A 23,090-nucleotide genomic window follows, 5' to 3' on the forward strand; every position below is an offset into this window, starting at 1 on the left:
CATACCAGCCACTGCCAATCCTACACAACTTTGGTTGATTAAAAGAAAGGATTGGAGTGAGACAATCATCAACAACACTTGAGTTTGCAGCGCACACTTATCTCTACCTTCTATCAGTTCAGATCAATATGTGATGCATCATCAGTTTCTGCCTGGAGAGCATTGTGGGTTAGAATAAATTAAAACTGAAATTACGTTAAAGTAGTCTATGGTGACCAGATCTGAGTTTGCTAAAAAGAGGGACCTTCAGTGGAGAGAGGCAGCACACGGAGAAACGCAACACAAATCCGAGGTAAACTGTCTGAGGATGGTAGAACAAGTTTGAAATTGTTTCATAGTTTGAGTTTCACACGTTTGTATGTTGTGTACGTCTGGTCACCCGAGTTAATCATTATTTGGGGGGACTCTTATTACATGTTAATGCTAATGCTAACCGCCAGCTAACTCAACATTAGTTGTGTATTTCAGGGGTTTCCAAGCAGAAGTTGCACTTACTACGTTACCCTCCGCAGTGGTTCCACTTACTTCTTGTAATATCTTTGTTTGACAGGCTTCACTTGATAAAGGCAGAACAGACTTCACCCCTTCTGTGTCCTCCTTTGGTAAATCGTTCATCTAGTTAGTGAGAGTGTAGGGGTCAGTGAATATAGTCTCATCAGTCAGTCAACTTTTTAAAATAACACTCACAGTCTCAGGGAGTGAGTGTATTAGTATATTCTCTAAAATATGCGGTTTCCTCGTCCTTTCTTTCCAAAACTTTCAGTTGAAATATGCTAACCGCTGTTAGCTATAGTGTTTGAGAATTTTTGCCTCCAGCTAAGCCCCGCCCCTCAAAATAGTCACATGTTTAAAAGCTGTGAAGGGGTCTATAGATAACACCTGGTTGACTCAAACTGAGTGGAAATGCTCCAAAAAACAATAAAGCTCTTAGTTTTTCTAAGTAATTCATCTGTTGTGCAGGTCTGAACAAAACACCAGGAAACAACTGACAAACCACACATTAGTTTGAATCTTATTTTATTCATGTAACATCTTAACATTCTCTCCAATGCAGCACTGACAAAACACTTGGCACCGAAACCCTCGGAATCTAAAAGAAATGCAAAGACTTTATTAAACCAGAAAGGCAAGGAATCTCTGTATATGCAGGTATTATTTATTTAGCGTGACCATAACACGTCATTACTCTTTTTAAAGTTCAATTTCTCATCTGCAAAACAGGAATTATTTGTAAAAGTTGTTAATTAAATGGAAGGTCATCATACGTTTTATCACACCATCTCATTCCGTCTATACCAACCAAGGAAAGGAAACCAGTGAAAATAAAATCCAGTGTGTTCATTCTCAAATCTTTTACATTCACTTGAAAAATAGCTCTTTTATTTAGTTGCACATGTAATTTTAGTGATAGTAAAAAAGTACATTGTCAAAATAAAATTGTCAGTGTACAGACTACTTTTTTACCAAGACTTTCACTTCTTCTTCAGGCTAGCCACTCCTTAACTTGTCTCATTGTAGCAGCCTCACATTAATGCCAGTTTACAGTTTCACTTCTAAAACTCTCTGACTTTCTGGTTTAAATCCCTAAATTTCCTCCTATCGGGCTGAAAAGGTTTTGAAACTCAGCTCAGTTTCAAAAGCTCAGCATCACTCGGTTGCATCTTTAAGCTCAATCACAAAAAAAAAAGGTGTCATTTTCTCTGGCAGTGTACAGTAAAAACATAAATATAAAATGGTTTAGCAGCAGGTCGGTCTAAATGTTCAGGAGCAACCCATGACCACAAGGTCACAGGTTTGATCCCCACAGCAGAAGTCACAGTGACTGTCTCAGGGAAACAGCACCAGCTAAATGCATCTATTAAAAACCTACAGCAGAAAATGAGAATATCCTAATATCTCAATAAAAGCTCACACTTTTCCTCCAAGACAAACAAAATCAGGTCCAAAAATATCTTTTCACCTCCTGGCTCTGTTGAATATGAAAATAATTACACTTTGGTTTGAAGGGACACTGCTCCAGAAAAGCAATAATTCAGTATTATATTTACATAAATGTTCCTCTGGCCGCTCCTGTAGTGGTTCATCGTTTTTGAAGTCATGGTCTAATCCATGAAGCCGAAGAGAGAAAACAACTAATTCCAGCAGATTTCAAACTCACAAACAACGTTAAATAATGAAGCTTACATTCAGATAATGAAACCTTTCAAAACCAAACACAATCAGATAAATAATCGGGACTAAACTAACAAAACTCAGTAACAAAATATAGGCACATGTAAAATGAAAAAAAAAAAAAGTATATATTACTCTGTTGCTGTGATAATGACGATAATGCTGGTAGATGAAACGCCTCTGCAGTTCATCACATTCATACCTCATCGATTAAAATATAAAATAAAGACGTTTTACTTCAGAGAGGTTTGTCACGTTGCAGGTTTAGTTTACGAGAACACTGCAACCTCACCAAAAAAAAAAAGAAAAAAAAAAGATAAACAAAGACACAAAGATATCATTACAGCATCCTCAGTAGTCCAACATGTCGCGAGTCGTCGTTGTTGTTGTTGTGGCTGAAGTTTCCCCCGTAGTCGTTTCTCTGGTAACCACCTGCCGGGTGATTCTGGTGGTCTTGGTCACCATGGTGACAGTTCCCTCCTCGGTGGAGGAGACGTGGTGCTCTTCGGACATTTGCTGGGTAGCAAAGTCGAGGCCAGATGTGTGCTGGCAGAAAGACCCCGTGACGTCGGCCTCCCCTCCCATCTCACCCTTCCGCTGGGCCTGAGGAGAACCCTCTGGGGTTATCTGGAGGAAGCCTGCAAGGACGAGGTGAGGAAACGAAGAGAGACAAAAACGGGGAAGGAAAATAGAGGAGGATAGGTGAAGAGATCAGGAGTGAAAAAGAAACTTAGTCTTGTGTAACAGAGGGAAAACGGGAGATGATGTATTAATAATTCACAGGACAAAAACAAATAGCATGGATAAATTATGTAGACTTTAATGCATATTGTAATACATTCTGTCATAATAAAATATGGGAATAAATCCTCACCTGTGGAGTGTGGCTTCAGGGTGATTTTAGGAACCTTGAACCAGTGCGAAGACTCTCTCTCCTGAGACTCGCTCCATGTCTGAACCTTTGCTGAGCTGAACTCCATGGTGAAACTAGCCGGGGACTCGGAGTTGTCCCTGTCCAGCATGTCTGTTCTGGCATGAGATGACACCACATCCTTTGAAGTATCCTTGGCGAAACCCGCATAGTCCATCTTGTCTTGTTTTACTTCTCCTGGTGATGAATCTATTCCCAGTTTCCCGCTCCTCTCCGTGTCCTCCTCCTTTGCAGCCGTCTTGCCATACGGAGTGGTGAGCTCCACCTTGGGAAGTTTGATTTTACCACTGAATGTCCCTTTATCATCCTTGGAGGCCTTGTGAGGATCTTTTTCGCCGTTGAGACTTGAACTCGAACCTTCTCCCTTGAGATTTGTGTCCAACGACCCTGACCCCTTGCCTGAAGAAAGTGTCACTTTGGGCATTTTCATCTTCCCTCCCTTTGACTTGTCCTCTTCTGCAGCAGCCGATTTATCTTTGGATTTCCCAAAGCTTGGCTTCATTTTGATTTTGGGCATCTTTACTTTGACATCCTCGGTCTCACTCTCAGCTACCCTCTCCTCTTTTTGGAGGCCTGCGGTTGCAGTAGTCTCGTCTGTTGAGGGAGGATGTACCAAAACAAACACAGCTTTCTTCACTTTGGGTATTTTAGGGCCCTCATACTGAATTTCTTGTCCATAGATATGCTTCCGTTCATCAGGTGAGGACATGGAGGGTAATGGGACGCCGAACTTTGGGATTTTGATTTTCTTGCCGCTTTCTGTTTTGTCGTCATCTTCATCTTGAGATGTACCAATATCAAAGTCTATGTCTGGTATCCTGGGGACTTTGATTTCTGTGCCTGATGGTGAGACTCCTCCTATTTCTGTTTTCACACTTATGCTTGGCGGTGTAACCTCTGGCACTGGGATGTTAATACCATCCTGTTTGTGTCCATTTAGAACTTCAGCTTCAGCTTTCTTTTTTGGCAGTCCAATCTTGAATTTTTTTCCTTTGCCTTTTTTTGCTTTGCTGCTGGCTCCTGCTGTGTTAAGGTCCAAGTCAGGGAGTTCAACTTTTTTCTTGTCCTTCTTGCCCTGTCCTCTGTGAATCCCTAAATCAAGCTCTAAGTCTCCTTTTGGACCTTTGATATCTAACATTGGCATCTTGAATTTCAGACCTTTGTGCTCTCCCTCGACATGCAAACCAGCTTCACCATGAGCTCCCTTGTCCAGACCTGGAGATGTGACATCCATCTCTATAGCAGGTGCTTCAGTATCTCTGCTTTTACCTTTAGGAAGTGAAATATCAACTTTTGGCATTTTGAGATGTGGCAGTTTGATGATTCCTCCCTCTGCCTCAATTTTCTCTGCTGGTGAGTCAATATTTGCTTTTCCTTGAGGGATTGTTATTTGTACATTTGGCATCTTCAACTGTTCCTCATCTCCTTTAATCTCCACATCTGGACCTTCAACTGAGGCTTTTCCTTTAGGAAGAGATATGTCAACTTTTGGCATTTTCATATGTGGCATTTTGAATTTCCCTCCTTCTCCTTCTATCTCCACATCTGGACCCTCAATTTTTCCTTTAGGCAGAGAGATGTCAACATCTGGACCTTCAGTCTTCCCTTTGTGTAGTGAAAGATCAATATGTGGCATTTTCATATGTGGCATTTTGAATGTTCCTCCTTCTCCTTTAATCTCCACCTCTGGACCTTCAACTTTTCCTTTAGGCAGAGAGATGTCAACATCTGGACCTTCAATCTTCCCTTTGGGTAATGAAAGACCAACATGTGGCATTTTCATATGTGGCATTTTGAATTTTCCTCCTGCATCTCCAGTAATTTCCACCTCTGGACTTTCAACTTTTTCTTTAGGCAGAGAGACATTGACATCTGGACCTTGAATCTTCCCTTTGGGCAGTGAAATGTCAACAGAAGGCATGCTAATATGTGGCATCTTGAATTTTCCTCCTTCCCCTCTAATCTCCACCTCTGGACCTTCAACTTTTCCTTTAGGCAGAGGGATGTCAACATCTGGACCTTCAATCTTCCCTTTGGGTAATGAAAGACCAACATGTGGCATTTTCATATGTGGCATTTTGAATTTTCCTCCTTCTCCTTTAATCTCCACATCTGGACCTTCAACTTTTCCTTTAGGCAGAGAGACGTCAACATCTGGACCTTCAATCTTCCCCTTGGGCAGTGAAAGGTCAATGTGTGGCATTTTCATATGTGGCATCTTGAATTTTCCTCCTTCTCCTTTAATCTCCACATCTGGACCTTCAACTTTTCCTTTAAGCAGAGAGACGTCAACATCTGCACCTTCAATCTTCCCCTTGGGCAGTGAAAGGTCAATGTGTGGCATTTTCATATGTGGCATCTTGAATTTTCCTCCTTCTCCTTTAATCTCCACCTCTGGACCTTCAACTTTTCCTTTAGGCAGGGAGATGTCAACATCTGGACCTTCAATCTTCCCCTTGGGCAGTGAAAGGTCAACGTGTGGCATTTTCATATGTGGCATTTTGAATTTTCCTCCTGCATCTCCAGTAATTTCCACATCTGGACTTTCAACTTGTCCTTTAGGCAGAGAAATGTCAACATCTGGACCTTCAATCTTCCCTTTGGGTAGTGAAATGTCAACAGATGGCATGCTAATATGTGGCATTTTGAATTTTCCTCCTTCTCCTTTAATCTCCACATCTGGACCTTCAACTTTTCCTTTAGGCAGAGAGATGTCAACATCTGGACCTTCAATCTTCCCTTTGGGAAATGAAAGACCAACATGTGGCATTTTCATATGTGGCATCTTGAATTTTCCTCCTTCTCCTTTAATCTCCACCTCTGGACCTTCAACTTTTCCTTTAGGCAGAGAGATGTCAACATCTGGACCTTCAATCTTCCCTTTGGGTAATGAAAGACCAACATGTGGCATTTTCATATGTGGCATTTTGAATTTTCCTCCTGCATCTCCAGTAATTTCCACCTCTGGACTTTCAACTTTTCCTTTAGGCAGAGAGACATCGACATCTGGACCTTGAATCTTCCCTTTGGGCAGTGAAATGTCAACAGAAGGCATACTAATATGTGGCATCTTGAATTTCCCCCCTTCTCCTTTAATCTCCACCTCTGGACCTTCAACTTTTCCTTTAGGCAGAGAGACGTCAACATCTGGACCTTCAATCTTCCCTTTGGGTAGTGAAAGATCAATATGTGGCATTTTCATATGTGGCATTTTGAATTTTCCTCCTGCATCTCCAGTAATTTCCACCTCTGGACCTTCAACTTTTCCTTTAGGCAGAGAAATGTCAACATCTGGACCTTCAATCTTCCCTTTGGGTAGTGAAATGTCAACAGATGGCATGCTAATATGTGGCATTTTGAATTTTCCTCCTTCTCCTTTAATCTCCACATCTGGACCTTCAATCTTCCCTTTGGGAAATGAAAGACCAACATGTGGCATTTTCATATGTGGCATCTTGAATTTTCCTCCTTCTCCTTTAATCTCCACATCTGAACCTTCAACTTTTCCTTTAGGCAGAGAGACGTCAACATCTGCACCTTCAATCTTCCCCTTGGGCAGTGAAAGGTCAATGTGTGGCATTTTCATATGTGGCATCTTGAATTTCCCGCCTTCTCCTTTAATCTCCACCTCTGGACCTTCAACTTTTCCTTTAGGCAGAGAGACTTCAACATCTGGACCTTCAATCTTCCCTTTGGGTAATGAAAGACCAACATGTGGCATTTTCATATGTGGCATTTTGAATTTTCCTCCTGCATCTCCAGTAATTTCCACCTCTGGACTTTCAACTTTTCCTTTAGGCAGAGAGACATCGACATCTGGACCTTAATCTTCCCTTTGGGCAGTGAAATGTCAACAGAAGGCATACTAATATGTGGCATCTTGAATTCCCCCCTTCTCCTTTAATCTCCACCTCTGGACCTTCAACTTTTCCTTTAGGCAGAGAGACGTCAACATCTGGACCTTCAATCTTCCCCTTGGGTAGTGAAAGATCAATATGTGGCATTTTCATATGTGGCATTTTGAATTTTCCTCCTGCATCTCCTTTGACCCCCACATCTGGACCTTCAACTTCTCCTTTGGGCAGAGAAATGTCATACATCTGGACCTTGAATCTTCCCTTTTGGGCAGTGAAATGTCAACAGAAGGCATACTAATATGTGGCATCTTGAATTTTGCTCCTTCTCCTTTAATCTCCACATCTGGACCTTCAACTTTTCCCTTAGGCATGGAGATGTCAACATCTGGACCTTCAATCTTCCCTTTGGGTAATGAAAGATCAACATGTGGCATTTTCATATGTGGCATTTTGAATTTTCCTCCTGCATCTCCAGTAATTTCCACATCTGGACCTTCAACTTTTCCTTTGGGCAGAGAGACGTCAACATCTGGACCTTCAATCTTCCCTTTGGGTAATGAAAGACCAACATGTGGCATTTTCATATGTGGCATTTTGAATTTTCCCCCTTCTCCTTTAATCTCCACATCTGGACCTTCAACTTTTCCTTTAGGCAGAGAGATGTCAACATGTGGACCTTCAATCTTCCCTTTGGGTAATGAAAGATCAATATGTGGCATTTTCATATGTGGCATTTTGAATTTTCCTCCTGCATCTCCTTTGACCTCCACATCTGGACCTTCAACTTCTCCTTTGGGCAGAGAAATGTCAACATCTGGACCTTGAATCTTCCCTTTGGGCAGTGAAATGTCAACAGAAGGCATACTAATATGTGGCATCTTGAATTTTCCTCCTTCTCCTTTAATCTCCATCTCTGGACCTTCAACTTTTCCTTTAGGCAGAGAGATGTCAACATCTGGACCTTCAATCTTCCCTTTGGGTAATGAAAGACCAACATGTGGCATTTTCATATGTGGCATTTTGAATTTTCCTCCTGCCTCTCCAGTAATTTCCACATCTGGACCTTCAACTTTTCCTTTCGGCAGAGAGACATCAACATCTGCACCTTCAATCTTCCCCTTGGGCAGTGAAATGTCAACAGAAGGCATACTAATATGTGGCATTTTGAATTTTCCTCCTTTTCCTTTTATCTCCACCTCTGGACCTTCAACTTTTCCTTTAGGCAGGGAGATGTCAACATCTGGACCTTGAATCTTCCCCTTGGGTAGTGAAAGATCAACATGTGGCATTTTTATATGTGGCATCTTGAATTTTCCTCCTTCTCCTTTAATCTCCACATCTGGACCTTCAACTTTTCCTTTAGGCAGAGAGACGTCAACATCTGGACCTTCAATCTTCCCCTTGGGCAGTGAAAGGTCAATGTGTGGCATTTTCATATGTGGCATTTTGAATTTTCCTCCTGCATCTCCTTTGACCCCCACATCTGGACCTTCAACTTCTCCTTTGGGCAGAGAAATGTCAACATCTGGACCTTGAATCTTCCCTTTGGGCAGTGAAATGTCAACAGAAGGCATACTAATATGTGGCATCTTGAATTTTGCTCCTTCTCCTTTAATCTCCACATCTGGACCTTCAACTTTTCCCTTAGGCATGGAGATGTCAACATCTGGACCTTCAATCTTCCCTTTGGGTAATGAAAGACCAACATGTGGCATTTTCATATGTGGCATTTTGAATTTTCCTCCTGCATCTCCAGTAATTTCCACATCTGGACCTTCAACTTTTCCTTTGGGCAGAGAGACATCAACATCTGCACCTTCAATCTTCCCCTTGGGCAGTGAAATGTCAACAGAAGGCATACTAATATGTGGCATTTTGAATTTTCCTCCTTCTCCTTTTATCTCCACCTCTGGACCTTCAACTTTTCCTTTAGGCAGGGAGATGTCAACATCTGGACCTTGAATCTTCCCCTTGGGTAGTGAAAGATCAACATGTGGCATTTTTATATGTGGCATCTTGAATTTTCCTCCTTCTCCTTTAATCTCCACATCTGGACCTTCAACTTTTCCTTTAGGCAGAGAGACGTCAACATCTGGACCTTCAATCTTCCCCTTGGGCAGTGAAAGGTCAATGTGTGGCATTTTCATATGTGGCATTTTGAATTTTCCTCCTGCATCTCCTTTAATCTCCACTTCTGGACCTTCAACTTTTCCTTTAGGCAGGGAGATGTCAACATCTGGACCTTCAATTTTTCCTTTAGGCAGAGAGACGTCGACATCTGGACCTTGAATCTTTCCTTTGGGTAGTGAAATGTCAACAGAGGGCATGCTAAGTGTTGGCATCTTGAATTTTCCACCTACTCCTTTGATGTCAATCTCTGGACCTTCAATCTTACCCTTGGGCACTGAAACATCAAGATCTGGCACCTTGAATTTTCCTCCTGCATCTCCCTGTAATTCTACTTCTGGACCTTCAATATGTCCTTTTGGGAGAGATAAATCAACATTTGGCATTTTCCAATGAGGCATTTTGAATTTTCCTCCACTGCTTCCTTCTATATCAACATCTGGACCTTCAGTCCTTCCCTTGGGCAGTGAAATGTCAACAGAAGGCATGCTAATGTGTGGCATTTTGAATTTTCCGCCTTTTCCTTTAATCTCCACCTCTGGACCCTCAAATTTTTCTTCAGGCAGAGACATGTCAACATCTGGCATTTTCATGTAAGGCATTTTGAATTTTCCTTCTCCTTGTCCTTCCATCTCTATTTCAGGACCATCAGGACCTTTGAGTTTTCCTTTAGGAAGAGAGATGTCAATGCTGGGCATTTTTAAATGAGGCATTTTTATATGTGGCATGTCCAACTTGCCTCCTCCCTCAATTTCAACATCTGGTGCATGAAGGTCTCCAGATTTGCCTTTAGGAAGAGACATGTCAATTGATGGCATTGATATATGAGGCAGTTTGAACTTTCCTTCACTTCCTTTTAGCTCCACGTCTGGTCCTTCAATCTTTGGTGACTTCCCTTTTGGCAGGGCCACATCCAGGTCTATTTTGGGGAGCGAAACATCAATTGTTGGCATTTTGGGAATTTTAAGGTTTCCCTCATATCCTCTGATATCAGCATCAGAAACATCAACTTCAGCTTTGGGCAGAAGAACCTCTGTCTCTGGTGTTTTAGCTGCTGGCAGTGACAGCTCAACAGAAGGCATCTTGACCTTGGCTTTGGCCTCAAGCTCACCACTTGGCTTTCCCAAATCCTTTTCTTTGGAGCCAAATCCCGGCATGGAGAACTTAGGCAGTTTGAGCGTGACATCCGGTGCATGGAGGCCACCTTTACCTTCTACATCTGCTTCCAGTTTTCCACCAAGCTCTCCCTCTGGGAGTTTACCCTTTGGTGATGACATTTTAAACTTGGGAAATTTCATTTTGTATTTTGACTTTACATCTGGGCCCTCAACATTGATTTCCGGTTTAGGAACGTCAATTTCGCCCCTTTTCATTTTAACATCCACATCTGGACAAGACACTGATACATCTGCATCCCTTCTGGAAAATCCAAATGAGGGCATTTTGAATTTAGGTTTCTTTGCCTTGACTTTTCCATCTCCGTCAAACTCTACTGATGGTGCCCTAACCTCTCCTTCCATGTGTGGTAGACTGAGGGAAACATCTCCCTTGGGCCCTGATAATCCCAAATCACCGCTCTTTGACTTTCCGCCAAATCTAGGGAGAGTAAAACTAGGCACTTTGAGGGACACATTGGGTAGATCGAAGCTGCCCCCTGAAGAAGGCCTACCTCCCTCTGCTTTCAGAAGCTCCACTTCTACATCATCACCTTTAGATTTAGTTAGGCCAAAGTCTAGATCGACCTTTGGAGCTGAAATGTCAACTGTTGGTAGTTTGACTGATGGAAGTTTGCCAGCAGGTCCTTCAGTTTCAATTCCTCCTCTGGCTTTTCCTTTGGAAAGTGAAATATCAATGTCTGGCATCTCAATTTTGCCAGCCTTGAAGTCTGGGCCTTTTATTTTGACGTCACCCTCTGGGAGACTGACCTTTGGCAAAGAAATATCCAATTTTGGCATTTTGAATTTGCCTCCCTTCAACTCGGAACCTTCAATATCAAGGTCCGCCTCAACGTTTCCTTTGGGGAGTGAAACATCTACATCTGGCATCTCTGTTTTCCCACCCTTCATATCAGGGCCTTTTATTTTGATGTTGCCCTCTGGGAGACTCACTTTTGGTAAAGACACATCAAATGTTGGCATTTTGAACTCGCCACCCTTTACTTCAGGGCCTTCAACATCAAGGCCACCCTCAACTTTTCCTTTTGGGAATGAAATGTCCCCTTCAAGTTCTGGTCCTTCAATGTCAACATCAACTCCCTTTGTTTTCATTTTAGGGAGAGAGATATCAAATGTTGGCATTTTAAACTTGCCTCCTTTACCAGTGTGTCCATCAATGTCAATATCAACATCGGCCTTTCCTTTTGGAAGTGAGATATCAGCGGCTGGGATTTCAATATTTCCTTTCACATCTGGTCCTTCCACATTGACGTCAGCTTTTGGGAGACTTACTTTTGGTAAAGAAACATCAAATTTGGGCATTTTGAATTTCCCGCCATTTACCTCAGGGCCTTCGACATTTATGTCACCCTCAACCTTTGGTAGAGAAACATCAACAGTTGGGATTTTGACCTTTCCTCCTTTAATATCAGTACCCCCAAGACTGACATCTACATCAGGAGATTTTATTTTGGGCAGGGAAACGTCAAGGGATGGCGTGTTCAGCTTTCCTCCTTCAACATTTACCTCTGGTCCTTTAGCTTTCATTTTAGGAAGAGATATACCAATAGAGGGCATATGGAACTTTCCTCCTTTACCAGCATTTCCTTCAATTTCAATTGCTCCTCCTGTTTTTCCTTTGGGAAGTGAAATATCAATGTCTGGCATCTCAATCTTCCCAGGCTTCATTTCTGGGCCTTTTATTTTGACATCACCCTCTGGGAGACTAACTTTCGGCAAAGACACATCAAATTTGGGCATTTTAAACTTGCCACCCTTCATCTCTGGGCCTTCAATATCAATGTCACCCTCAACTTTTCCTTTAGGGAGTGAAATGTCAATGTCTGGCATCTCAGTCTTTCCTCCTTCAATGTCCAGACCTTTTATTTTGACACCACCCTCTGGGAGACTCACTTTCGGCAAAGAAACGTCAAACTTGGGCATTTTAAACTTGCCTCCCTTCATCTCAGGACCCTCAATATCAAGGTCACCCTCAACTTTTCCTTTAGGGAGTGAGACATCAATGGTTGGCATTTTAACATCAGGTCCTTCAAGTCTGACATCACCCTCTGGCAGATTCATCTTTGGAAGTGAAACATCCAGTTTGGGCATTTTGAATTTTCCTCCTTTTACCTCAGGACCCTCAACGTTGAGGTCAGCATCAACTTTTCCTTTGGGGAAAGAAAGGTCAGCATCTGGCACATTGACTTCTGGTCCTTTAGCTTTAATTTTAGGGAGAGATATACCAACAGAGGGCATATGGAACTTGCCTCCCTTGCCAGCATGTCCTTCAATTTCTACTTCCCCTGCTTTTCCTTTGGGAAGTGAAATGTCAATGTCTGGCATCTCAGTCTTTCTGCCTTCGATGTCCAGGCCTTTTATTTTGACACCACCCTCTGGAAGACTCACTTTTGGTAAAGATACATCAAATTTGGGCATTTTAAACTTGCCTCCCTTCATCTCAGGACCTTCAATATCAAGGCCACCCTCAACTTTTCCTTTAGGCAGTGAAATGTCTACTTCTGGCATCTCAGTCTTTCCTCCTTCAATGTCCAGGCCTTTTATTTTGACACCACCCTCTGGGAGACTCACTGTCGGCAAAGACATGTCAAATTTGGGCAATTTAAACTTGCCTCCTTTCATCTCATGGCCTTCAATATCGATGTCACCCTCAACTTTTCCTTTAGGGAGTGAAATATCTCCTTTGAATTCAGGTCCTTCAATATCAACATCAATTCCCTTTGTTTTCATTTTAGGAAGAGAGATATCAAATGTTGGCATTTTAAACTTGCCTCCCTTCATCTCAGGGCCTTCAATATCAAGGTTGCCCTCAACTTTTCCTTTATCGAGTGAGACATCAATGGTTGGCATTTTAACATCAGGTCCTTCAAGTCTGACATCACCCTCTGGCAGATTCATCTTTGGAAGTGAAACATCCAGTTTGGGCATTTTGAATTTTCCTCCTTTTACCTCTGGACCTTCAACGTTGAGGTCAGCCTCTACTTTTCCTTTGGGGAGAGAAAGGTCAACATCTGGCACATTGACTTCTGGTCCTTTAGCTTTCATTTTAGGGAGAGATATACCAAAAGAGGGCATATGGAACTTGCCTCCTTTGCCAGCATGTCCTCCAATTTCTACTTCCCCTGCTTTTCCTTTGGGAAGTGAAATGTCAATGTCTGGCATCTCAATCTTTCTTCCCTTGATGTCTGGACCTTTTATTTTGACATCACCCTCTGGAAGACTAACTTTTGGTAAAGATACATCAAATTTGGGCATTTTAAACTTGCCTCCCCTCATCTCAGGACCTTCAATATCAAGGTTTCCCTCAACTTTTCCTTTAGGGAGTGAAATTTCAGCGTCTGGCATCTCAGTCTTTCCACATTCAATGTCCAGGCCTTTTATTTTGACACCACCTTCTGGGAGACTCACTTTTGGCAAAGACATGTCAAATTTAGGCGTTTTAAACTTGCCTCCCTTCATCTCAGGACCTTCAATATCAAGGTCACCCTCAACATTTCCTTTAGGGAGCGAAATGTCCCCTTTAAATTCAGGTCCTTCAATATCAACATCAACTCCCTTTGTTTTCATTTTAGGAAGAGAGATATCGAATGTTGGCATTTTAAATTTGCCTCCCTTCATCTCAGGACCCTCAATATCAAGGTCGCCCTCAACTTTTCCTTTGGGGAGTGAGATATCAATGGCTGGCACTTTAACATCAGGTCCTTCAAGTTTCATATCACCCTCTGGCAGGTTCATCTTTGGAAGTGAAACATCCAGTTTGGGCATTTTGAATTTTCCTCCCTTTACCTCTGGACCCTCAATATTGAGGTCAGCATCAACTTTTCCTTTGGGGAGAGAAAGGTCAACATCTGGCACATTGACTTCTGGTCCTTTGGCTTTCATTTTAGGGAGAGATATACCAAAAGAGGGCATATGGAACTTGCCTCCCTTGCCAGCATGTCCTTCAATTTCTGCTTTTCCTTTGGGAAGTGAAATGTCAATGTCTGGCATCTCAATCTTTCCTCCCTTGATGTCCGGACCTTTTATCTTGACGTCACCCTCTGGAAGACTACCTTTTGGCAAAGATACATCAAATTTGGGCATTTTGAATTTGCCTCCCTTCATCTCTGGGCCTTCAATATCAAGGTCACCCTCAGCTTTTCCTTTTCCTTTAGGGAGTGAAATGTCAACATCTGGCAAATCCATCTTTCCACCTTCAATGTCCAGGCCTTTTATTTTGACACCACCCTCTGGGAGACTGACCTTTGGTAAAGACAAGTCAAATTTGGGCATTTTAAATTTGCCTCCCTTCATCTCAGGTCCTTCAATATCGAGGTCCGCCTCAACGTTTCCTTTGGGGAGGGAAATATCTACATCTGGCATCTCTGTCTTCCCACCCTTCATATCAGGGCCCTTTATTTTGATGTTGCCCTCTGGGAGACTCACTTTTGGTAAAGACACATCAAATGTTGGCATTTTGAACTTGCCACCCTTTACTTCAGGACCTTCAACATCAAGGCCACCCTCAACTTTTCCTTTTGGGATTGAAATGTCCCCTTCAAGTTCTGGTCCTTCAATATCAACATCAATTCCCTTTGTTTTCATTTTAGGGAGAGAGATATCAAATGTTGGCATTTTAAACTTGCCTCCTTTACCAGTGTGTCCATCAATGTCAATATCAACATCGGCCTTTCCTTTTGGAAGTGAGATATCAGCGGCTGGGATTTCAATATTTCCTTTCACATCGGGTCCTTCCACATTCAAGTCAGCTTTTGGGAGACTTACATTTGGTAAAGAAACATCAAATTTGGGCATTTTGAATTTCCCGCCTTTTACCTCAGGGCCTTCGACATTTATGTCACCCTCAACCTTTGGTAGAGAAACATCAACAGTTGGGATTTTGACCTTTCCTCCTTTAATATCAGTACCCCCAAGACTGACATCTACATCTGGAGATTTTATTTTGGGCAGGGAAGCGCCTTTAACCTCAGGACCTTCAACATTTATCTCCGGTCCTTTAGCTTTCATTTTAGGAAGAGATATACCAATAGAGGGCATGTGGAACTTTCCTCCTTTACCAGTATGTCCTTCAATTTCAATTTCTCCTCCTGCTTTTCCTTTTGGGAGTGAAATGTCAATGTCTGGCATCTCAATCTTTCTGCCCTTCAAGTCTGGTCCTTTTAATTTGACATCGCCCTCTGGAAAATTTACCTTTGGTACAGAAATGTCAAACTTTGGCATTTTTGTTTTTCCTGCTTTCCCATCAGGACCCTCAATATCAACAGTTGGCATTTCCACCTTTCCTTTAATCTCGGGTCCTTCCAGTTTGACATCACCCTCTGGGAGGTTCACTTTTGGAAGAGAAACGTCAAATTTAGGCATTTTGAATTTTCCACCTTTTCCTTCTGGCCCCTTAACATTTATGTCAGCGCTGACTTTTCCTTTGGGAAGTCTTGCATCAAAGGATGGGTTTTCAAAATTTCCGTCTTTTCCAGAATGAATGTCAATATCAATGTCTCCATGTACTTTTCCTTTAGGAAGTGAGAGGTCAATTTTTGGCATTTCAAACTTTCCGGCCTTAACTTTTGGGCCTTGAAAATTTGCATCTCCTTCTGGAACTTTTACAGCAGGAAGGCTGATGTCTACAGATGGGAGACATCCTTCACCTTGAACAGAGATATCTCCTTCCATCGTCCCTTGAGGAGGTGAGATGTCAATAGTTGGCATTTTAATTTTGGCACCTTTTATGTCTGGACCCTCAATGTTGATGTCACCTCGCTTTGATTTTATGTTAGGGAGTGAAACATCAACTGAGGTTATATCAAAATGTCCCCCTTCACTTTTAGTCTTTATGTCACCTTCTACTTTTCCTTTTGGAAGAGCGACATCCACTGAAGGTCCCTTAAGGCTAACAGTTCCCTCAGGCATCTTCATCTTTGGTAGGGATACATCAAAGGAAGGCATTTTGAACTTGCTTCCTTTGCCTGAGGGCAAATCTATATCTGCCTCTGGTGATTTAACCTCAAACTCAGGACTTTTAATGTCGACATCAGCTCCTTGTGTTTTGATGTGAGGTAGTGACACATCCAAAGAAGGCATCTGGAACTTTCCTCCTTTGGCTTCAGGGCCTTCGATTTTGACCTCTCCCTCTGGTAACTTCATTGCAGGCAGGGAGACGTCCAATGACGGCATGCTGAACTTCCCTCCTCCTTTAATATCCGGTCCTTCGATTTCAACTTCTCCCTCTTTGGTTTTCACCTTTGGGAGGGAGATGTCAAAAGTTGGCATCTTAAACTTGCTGCCACCGCTGCCCTTGAGCTCAATATTGCCCTCAGTGTTTGGTTTGGGAAGCGAAAAGTCAACATTGGGAAGTTCGGGACCTTCAAGTGTCACATCTCCTTCAGGTAGCTTCATTTTTGGGAGAGAAACATCCACAGAGGGCATGTTGAACTTGCCTCCTTTTACTTTAGTGCCATCGATGTTAAGATCGCCCTCTAAATTTCCACCTTTGATTTCAGGTCCCTCCAAAACAAACTCTCCCTCGGGTGACTTCATCTTTGGAAGGGATATGCTACATGACGGCATTTTAAATTTGCCTCCCTTTCCCTCGATGTCTACCTCACCTTTACCTTTTGGTAGAGACACATCAACTGATGGCATCTCAAATTTTCCTCCTTTAATATCAGGTCCTTGAAGGTCAACCTCAGCTCCAGATGTTTCAATCTTAGGGAGTTTGACATTGAGTGACGGCATATCACCCTCTGGTTGTTTCAGCTTTGGTAAAGAAACATCAAAAGAAGGCATTCTGAATTTCCCTCCCTTCCCGGAAGGTCCCTCTACGTCAATGTCTCCTTCCAACTTGCCTTTGGGTAGAGAAACGTCAAGGGAAGGCGTTTCAAATTTGCCACCTTTCACTCCAGGACCTTCGATGTCAACATCCACCTCACCTGCCTTAATTTTAGGGAGTGAGATGTCAAGTGAAGGCAACTGAAACTTTCCTCCACCTTCAATATCCGTTGTCCCTGCTTTGCCCTTGGGAAGGGAAAGGTCAACTTTAGGCAACTTGAACCCCCCTTCCACATCTTGTCCCTTTATATTTACATCTCCTTCCGGTGACTTCATCTTTGGGAGTGATATGTCAAAATCAGGCATTTTGAACTTCCCATCGCCACCAACGTAATAGTCAATATTGATATCGCCACCATCTGCTTTCACCTGTGGGACAGAGATGTCAGCAGAGGGTAGTTTCATTTTCCCTCCACCTCCAGTACATTCAATATCCACATCAGGTGATCCCATCTTCGGTAGCGAGATGTCGACCTTTGGCATGGAGATTTTGGGCCCTTTAAATGTGCCCTCCACTTCATCAGGTATTCTCCGCCCAGGGTTGATTTCCAAGTCAACATCAGGCACAGAGATGTCGATGGCAGGCATGTTGATTGCGGTCTTCCCAGCTCCTTCAACCTCTGGGAGTGAAATGTCCATGTCAGACTTTCCCTTCACTTTGGGTAAAGAGATATCAACGGAAGGCATTTGAATAGATGCACCTTCCACCTTTGGTTTAGTGATGTTTGCTTTGGGGAGGCTAATCTCACCACCTCCTTTGATGTCTACTTTTGGAGGTTTTACGTCAGCTTTAACCTTGATGTCACCGTCGATCTCGTCCGAGTGACGAGAGAGTCTAACTTTGGGTAGTTTCAGCTTTGGCATTCGGATTTTTGCATCCCCTTTGCCTGCGTCTACTTTTCCCTCAGCTCCTCCTTTGATGTCCACTTTAGGAGCTTTGATTTCTGCCTCAGCTTTTCCTGAAGGGAGGGCAAACTCCACATCAGGTGTGCTGAACCTCCCTCCCTTCTCCACTTCTACATCTTTGTCCCCAGACAAACTGAACTCCACTGCTGGTCGCTGGATGCTCACACCTGGAGGCTTCAGCTCCACAGATCCGGTTTCTAGAGTAGAGTCTGACTTTGTGTGCTTGGTTTTAGGGAATCCGATCCCAAACTTGTGTCCTTTTCCTTTGGCCTTCACTTTAGCTCCAGATAACTCAGGTGGAGATATATTCACCTGGCCCTCAAGTTGTCCTGTTTCCACTTTTCCTCCAGTGTCAGCTCCAGCGTAACCCTTTGTTTTCATATGGGGGAACCTGAGAGAATAGTGAGATAAGTGAAAAAAAAGATCGTAACATACCACAAAGAGTCAAGTAAATGCTCTAAAAATGTATTACTATCACTACCAAACGAAAACACCAACCTGATCTTCGTTTTTGCCTTCCCCACTGCTCCTGCTTCTCCTTCGATCTTCACACCTTTCCTCTGTTTGAATTTGGGGAGAGAAAACTCCACGTCCACGTCACTCATCTCCAGCCTGGGCGGCGTTCCCTCCACCACCAGCTCCTCTCTGCGCTTCTCCTTCAGCCTCTTGAGCCCAAAGCGACCACCTCTCTTCTTCTTGACCTTGAATGTCTTGGCGCCCTTTACACTCTGAGGACACATGAAGGACAAGAACGTCAGTCAACATCTGGAGACCTCTAATATGAGTATAGTTTTTCAGCCCTTTAAGACCTGAACATCCGCCTGCTCAAAAATCACTGATGGACAAAATTCAAAGTGTGGCTGAACACTTAGAAGTTACGCTTTCTGGAAAAAAACCGCTGCTGTTGACTGCAGGTTGGGGAGCAACGCAAGACTTTGTTGCTGAAAACGAAGTCAGTTATACCCTTGAGATGTCATAAAGGTCTTCCAGACAAAAGCACAACTTCCCAGAGTTCAGTCACACTTTGAATATTGTGGATTACAGTAATTCTAAAACCGCATGCCTTAATCTAATTAAACTCAAAATATTTAATTTCGAAGTTGCAACAAAATCCCGACTGCATGTAAACCGAGGGCTTCCGTAGAAAGCCACATTTAAACACACGCCTCAAAAGAACCTGCATTACCATTTTGGGCTGCTTGGCCTTGGGACCTTTGACCTCCACACTGGGAACTCTAGGCCGCACGTAGACCTCTGCTCCGGGGATGGTCCTCTTCAGCTGGAAGCTGACTTTATATGGCTCTGCACACTGAAGGATCCTCAAGGCGTCCTCATACTTCACATTGTCAAAGTAGACTTTGGCACTCAGCAGCTGGTCACCTTCACACAGAAGATTTACTCAAAACTCATAACAATCTGAGTTATAATAACATATCTATGATCTGATGTATATTTTTTGGTATATTTAGCTTAGTAGTGCCTTAATCTTGAATATTAAAGTATTGAATAATGGCACTCCATTACCATGTTGCTTGAACTATTTACCAGCTGAAATGGTTCTCACTTGATCTGCAGTTTAAATGATTAAATTTAGTTAGTTCTTCCAGAATAAACCAGATGCGGGTGCAGGTACCTTGCTGTAGACTGAGGTGTTTAGCAGCTGGAGAGTCTCTGAGGACGTCTTTAACAAATATTCCTCGTTCTCCTCCACCTGTCACGCTGTAGCCGCTGGCTCCAGCCTCCGCCTCCGTCTCCACCACGATTTCCACCGACTCGGAGGCCTCCTCCACGATCTGAGACGCACAAACACACATTTCATCTGCATTTTCATTCTGGTTCACTTGATCTCAGTAATAGGGAGTTGAAGGTTAAAGACATCATTTTATAAGATTTTTGCTCACATGGATTCGCTGATCTTTTAAAACACTTGTTTGAATAACTAAATGTTTCTGTCCCTCCTGGAAACTTCTCATCTCATTTTCCTATTCAACGGATTATCAAAGGGTTATGCCACCCCTCTTCTTCTGGCCAGTCTTTTCTGATCTTTATTTGGATTATTAAGTGGAATATTAGTGTCCTGTATTTTCCTTGAGTTCCTTTCTTGGTAGATTTAAAGTTATTTGAACATCATAAGGGCTTCAAGGCCGTTTTCCATCTTGTTACTCGACTAAGTGCAAAACGTATTGTACTGCCGTTCGTCACTTCACACTTTGATTCTAAATCCATTTTGTCCATTAAGCTGTCATTGAGGAAAGGTCACTCTGTTCCTGGACAACATTCACTTTACCAGAGTAGGATTACAATCTTTTCTTTTTTATCTTGTGGATGAATCATGAATGAAATCATGAATTGTGAAATTGTTTTTTTTTTGTTAAGTTGCGCATCTTCTGGTCATATCCTGCATCATTTCTGATTTATAGTAAATAATAGAATGGTTTATAGTTGCTGATCGTACTTTCTGTTCGTCTGTTGGCTCCGAGTCCATCTCGGATTGGGCCAGTTGGCAGGACGACTCTCTGAGATGACTTCTCTTCTGACTCAACACCTGCTTCAACTCTGCATGGAGTTTCTCCTTCTGCACCTGAAAACAGCAGCAACAGACAACACAAGATGAGCTAATCTGCAGTGAAGAAGCTGGACGTGAGTGGAAAATTGCTCTTTTAATCTGTGTGGGCAAAAATACAGAGATTGAAATAATGACAGTAAAAGTGGTTTTAACAGTTCTTATAGAGGGTATGTACGTGACGTCACCGCAAGCAAAGTCTCCGTGGTTACGGCGATATTTGTGATCACTCCTTGTCATCTTTTTAACGCTACAGTATTATATGATTAACGTTACTTCTCAGTAAACCTTTTAGCATTAGCATCTTTCATTTAGCTACATTTATCATAACTGAAATGACCTAAAACTAGCTTAAACTAACATTAACTGAGGCTAATCCAGTTTTCCAAATCCATACTAGTTCGTAAGGATCATTGTTGAGTCCACTTGTCCTTAATTTGATCTGATAAACCACATTTTCTCCGGTCAGTGCAGTGACGTCAGTGCATGCCCTGTGTTACAGGTTAAATATTTGTTTAACTTATCTCCTCTGGAAACATAAATGAAGGGCATAGTTTTGCTTTGTTTAAAATGTTAAATTTAAATCAAAGTAAAGCAGATAATTTGGTAATTTTTCAAAAATGCTTTACATTGTTGTAGGTTGACTTTCTGTTAATATACTTTATGTTATGAACATTACAATTTCTTTTAATTTTCAAACAATGGAAATGCATCTTATGTTAGAAGTTGTAGCATTTCTATTTAGTTTAGTTAAAATAGCTCACGAGAAATTAATTATATTAATGAATATTACACTTTTAACAGTCGCCTTGTGCAGCAAGATTTCTCTGTGTCTCTATCTCATGACCACCCGCTAACGTTCTTGACCCTGAATGACGGTAAAAGCATCGGCCGCATTCAGACGTGTTTTGTTGTTGACTTTGCGTCCAGCAGCTGGCGATCACCTGCTGCAGCATTAAAAAAAAAAGGCCCTGACTGACGTTCCTGCTGAGCTGGCAGAACTCAAAGCCTGTTTATGTGGTCGACAGTGACCTCAGCGGATCAGACCATTGTGAGTCAGTCTGTATGGTCCTGGGGTCGGGGGGTCAATCACAATGCTGACTTCTCCTCTCTAAATACATCTGGATAACAATGTCGCTCGTAAAGATGTCGACGTTTTCTGAATGCAGCAGGAACTTTAAGGGCCCATGTTGCTCTTCTCTGCACAAATAAAGGAAATCACAGCGGCGGCGTTTACAGTCATAATCCAGGTACTGGAAGGCTTCCTTTCATTTGACCTTGTCTTTGAACTGGAAAATAAGCTGGAAAAAAACAACTTGAAAAAAAACACAGAGTTGTGATCTTGTTCAGGTCTTCTACATTAATGAGTATAACAAAAACTCAAGCTGGATGGCATAACAAAGCATAAAGATGGTCTCAAATCACTGGACAGATCCCCAGTCTAATGCAGAGGGACTAAGTGTGTTTTGCAAACCAACTAAACTGTGCATAGAGTAAAAGTCTTTGTAGGTGGGAGGAAACCGGAGTATCCAGAGAAAACATGCAAACTCCACCCAGAAAACCCGAGCTGGACTCAAACCTATCAGTGCTAACCACCACATTTGACTCATTTTAACTTATATTTTCTGAATCAGTGCAATGTTTTCCCATTTCCTTTTGGATACCGGGCGTTTGGTGCATCAGTGAGTGTTAATGGTTTCCCTCATCCTGGATCAGTAGCTGGGTTTATACGGAGCCAAATATTCCGATTACGATCGGGTTTAGCAGCTCAAACCAAATGAAAACGCTCCATAAAAACACCTAAATCAGATTCGGTTTCACAGGGGTAGAATATGCCTTCTTCTGAACCAATCTAAAGTCATGTAAATGGTGAATCTGAACAAAATCCGGCTCTGTTCTGTCTGAGCATGCTCTGTCTTGACATTTCCTCGACTGGAGAGCTTGTTTTTAATAACAACTCTGAAAGAACCAGACATTATCTCACACTTAGACGGCAGAATTAAAAATGAATTAAAGCCAAGATACAAACATTCCAAATCAAGCTGCTGCTTTAATAATAAAAGTGTAGAAACAACAGCAGCTACTGCTGATTAGACATTAGTGTTTGCTCTCACCACTCTCTCGGGGCTCTCCTGTTCGTCTGTGGAGCTGCTGTGGTGAGGGTTGCGTTGAGGGGCAGAAGGGGACCTGGCAAACGGGGGAGACCGCCTCTTGTCTTTTACCTGCCCACAGAAAAGAAGGTGAGAAGCTTCAGCTCAGCGTCTCTTTTCACAGCCAAGGTTCTCTGTGCAGTCATTTTTCAGTTTTTTTTTTTTTTTTCTCAGTATATTATAAGAAACGCTAAGAAAGTTTTCCACCGCTCCAGTGAAGCAGCTGAATGAGAGAAAAACTACTGGGAATCTTCTAGCTCCCAAGTTTGAATACATTTTTTCTTCACTCCAGTTCTGTAAAGCTTCTCTCCATGAATAAAATAAGACGTACGAGGTGTGCTGAGCATCTCTGACAACTGTGTGCTACCATCCAGCCAACATGTG

The 23,090-nt window shown here is 42.5% G+C and overlaps 1 protein-coding gene across 1 annotated transcript in view; it reads right to left on the reverse strand.

Annotated features, from left to right (window-relative positions):
- Window positions 1-1,000: 1,000 nt before the first annotated feature.
- prx (periaxin) overlaps window positions 1,001-23,090 on the reverse strand; it is a 40,827-nt gene continuing 18,737 nt past the window's right edge. Inside the window, 11 exon segments of the mRNA XM_047593401.1 lie at window positions 1,001-2,810; window positions 3,047-6,256; window positions 6,500-6,925; window positions 6,928-6,990; window positions 6,993-7,226; window positions 7,229-18,384; window positions 18,492-18,721; window positions 19,180-19,373; window positions 19,627-19,786; window positions 20,449-20,574; window positions 22,671-22,778. Coding sequence (XP_047449357.1) covers window positions 2,524-2,810; window positions 3,047-6,256; window positions 6,500-6,925; window positions 6,928-6,990; window positions 6,993-7,226; window positions 7,229-18,384; window positions 18,492-18,721; window positions 19,180-19,373; window positions 19,627-19,786; window positions 20,449-20,574; window positions 22,671-22,778 — 16,194 coding nt within the window. The 3' untranslated portion in view covers window positions 1,001-2,523.

This window comes from Mugil cephalus, chromosome 9 (assembly GCF_022458985.1).
Source record: "Mugil cephalus isolate CIBA_MC_2020 chromosome 9, CIBA_Mcephalus_1.1, whole genome shotgun sequence".
Lineage (NCBI taxonomy): Eukaryota > Metazoa > Chordata > Actinopteri > Mugiliformes > Mugilidae > Mugil > Mugil cephalus.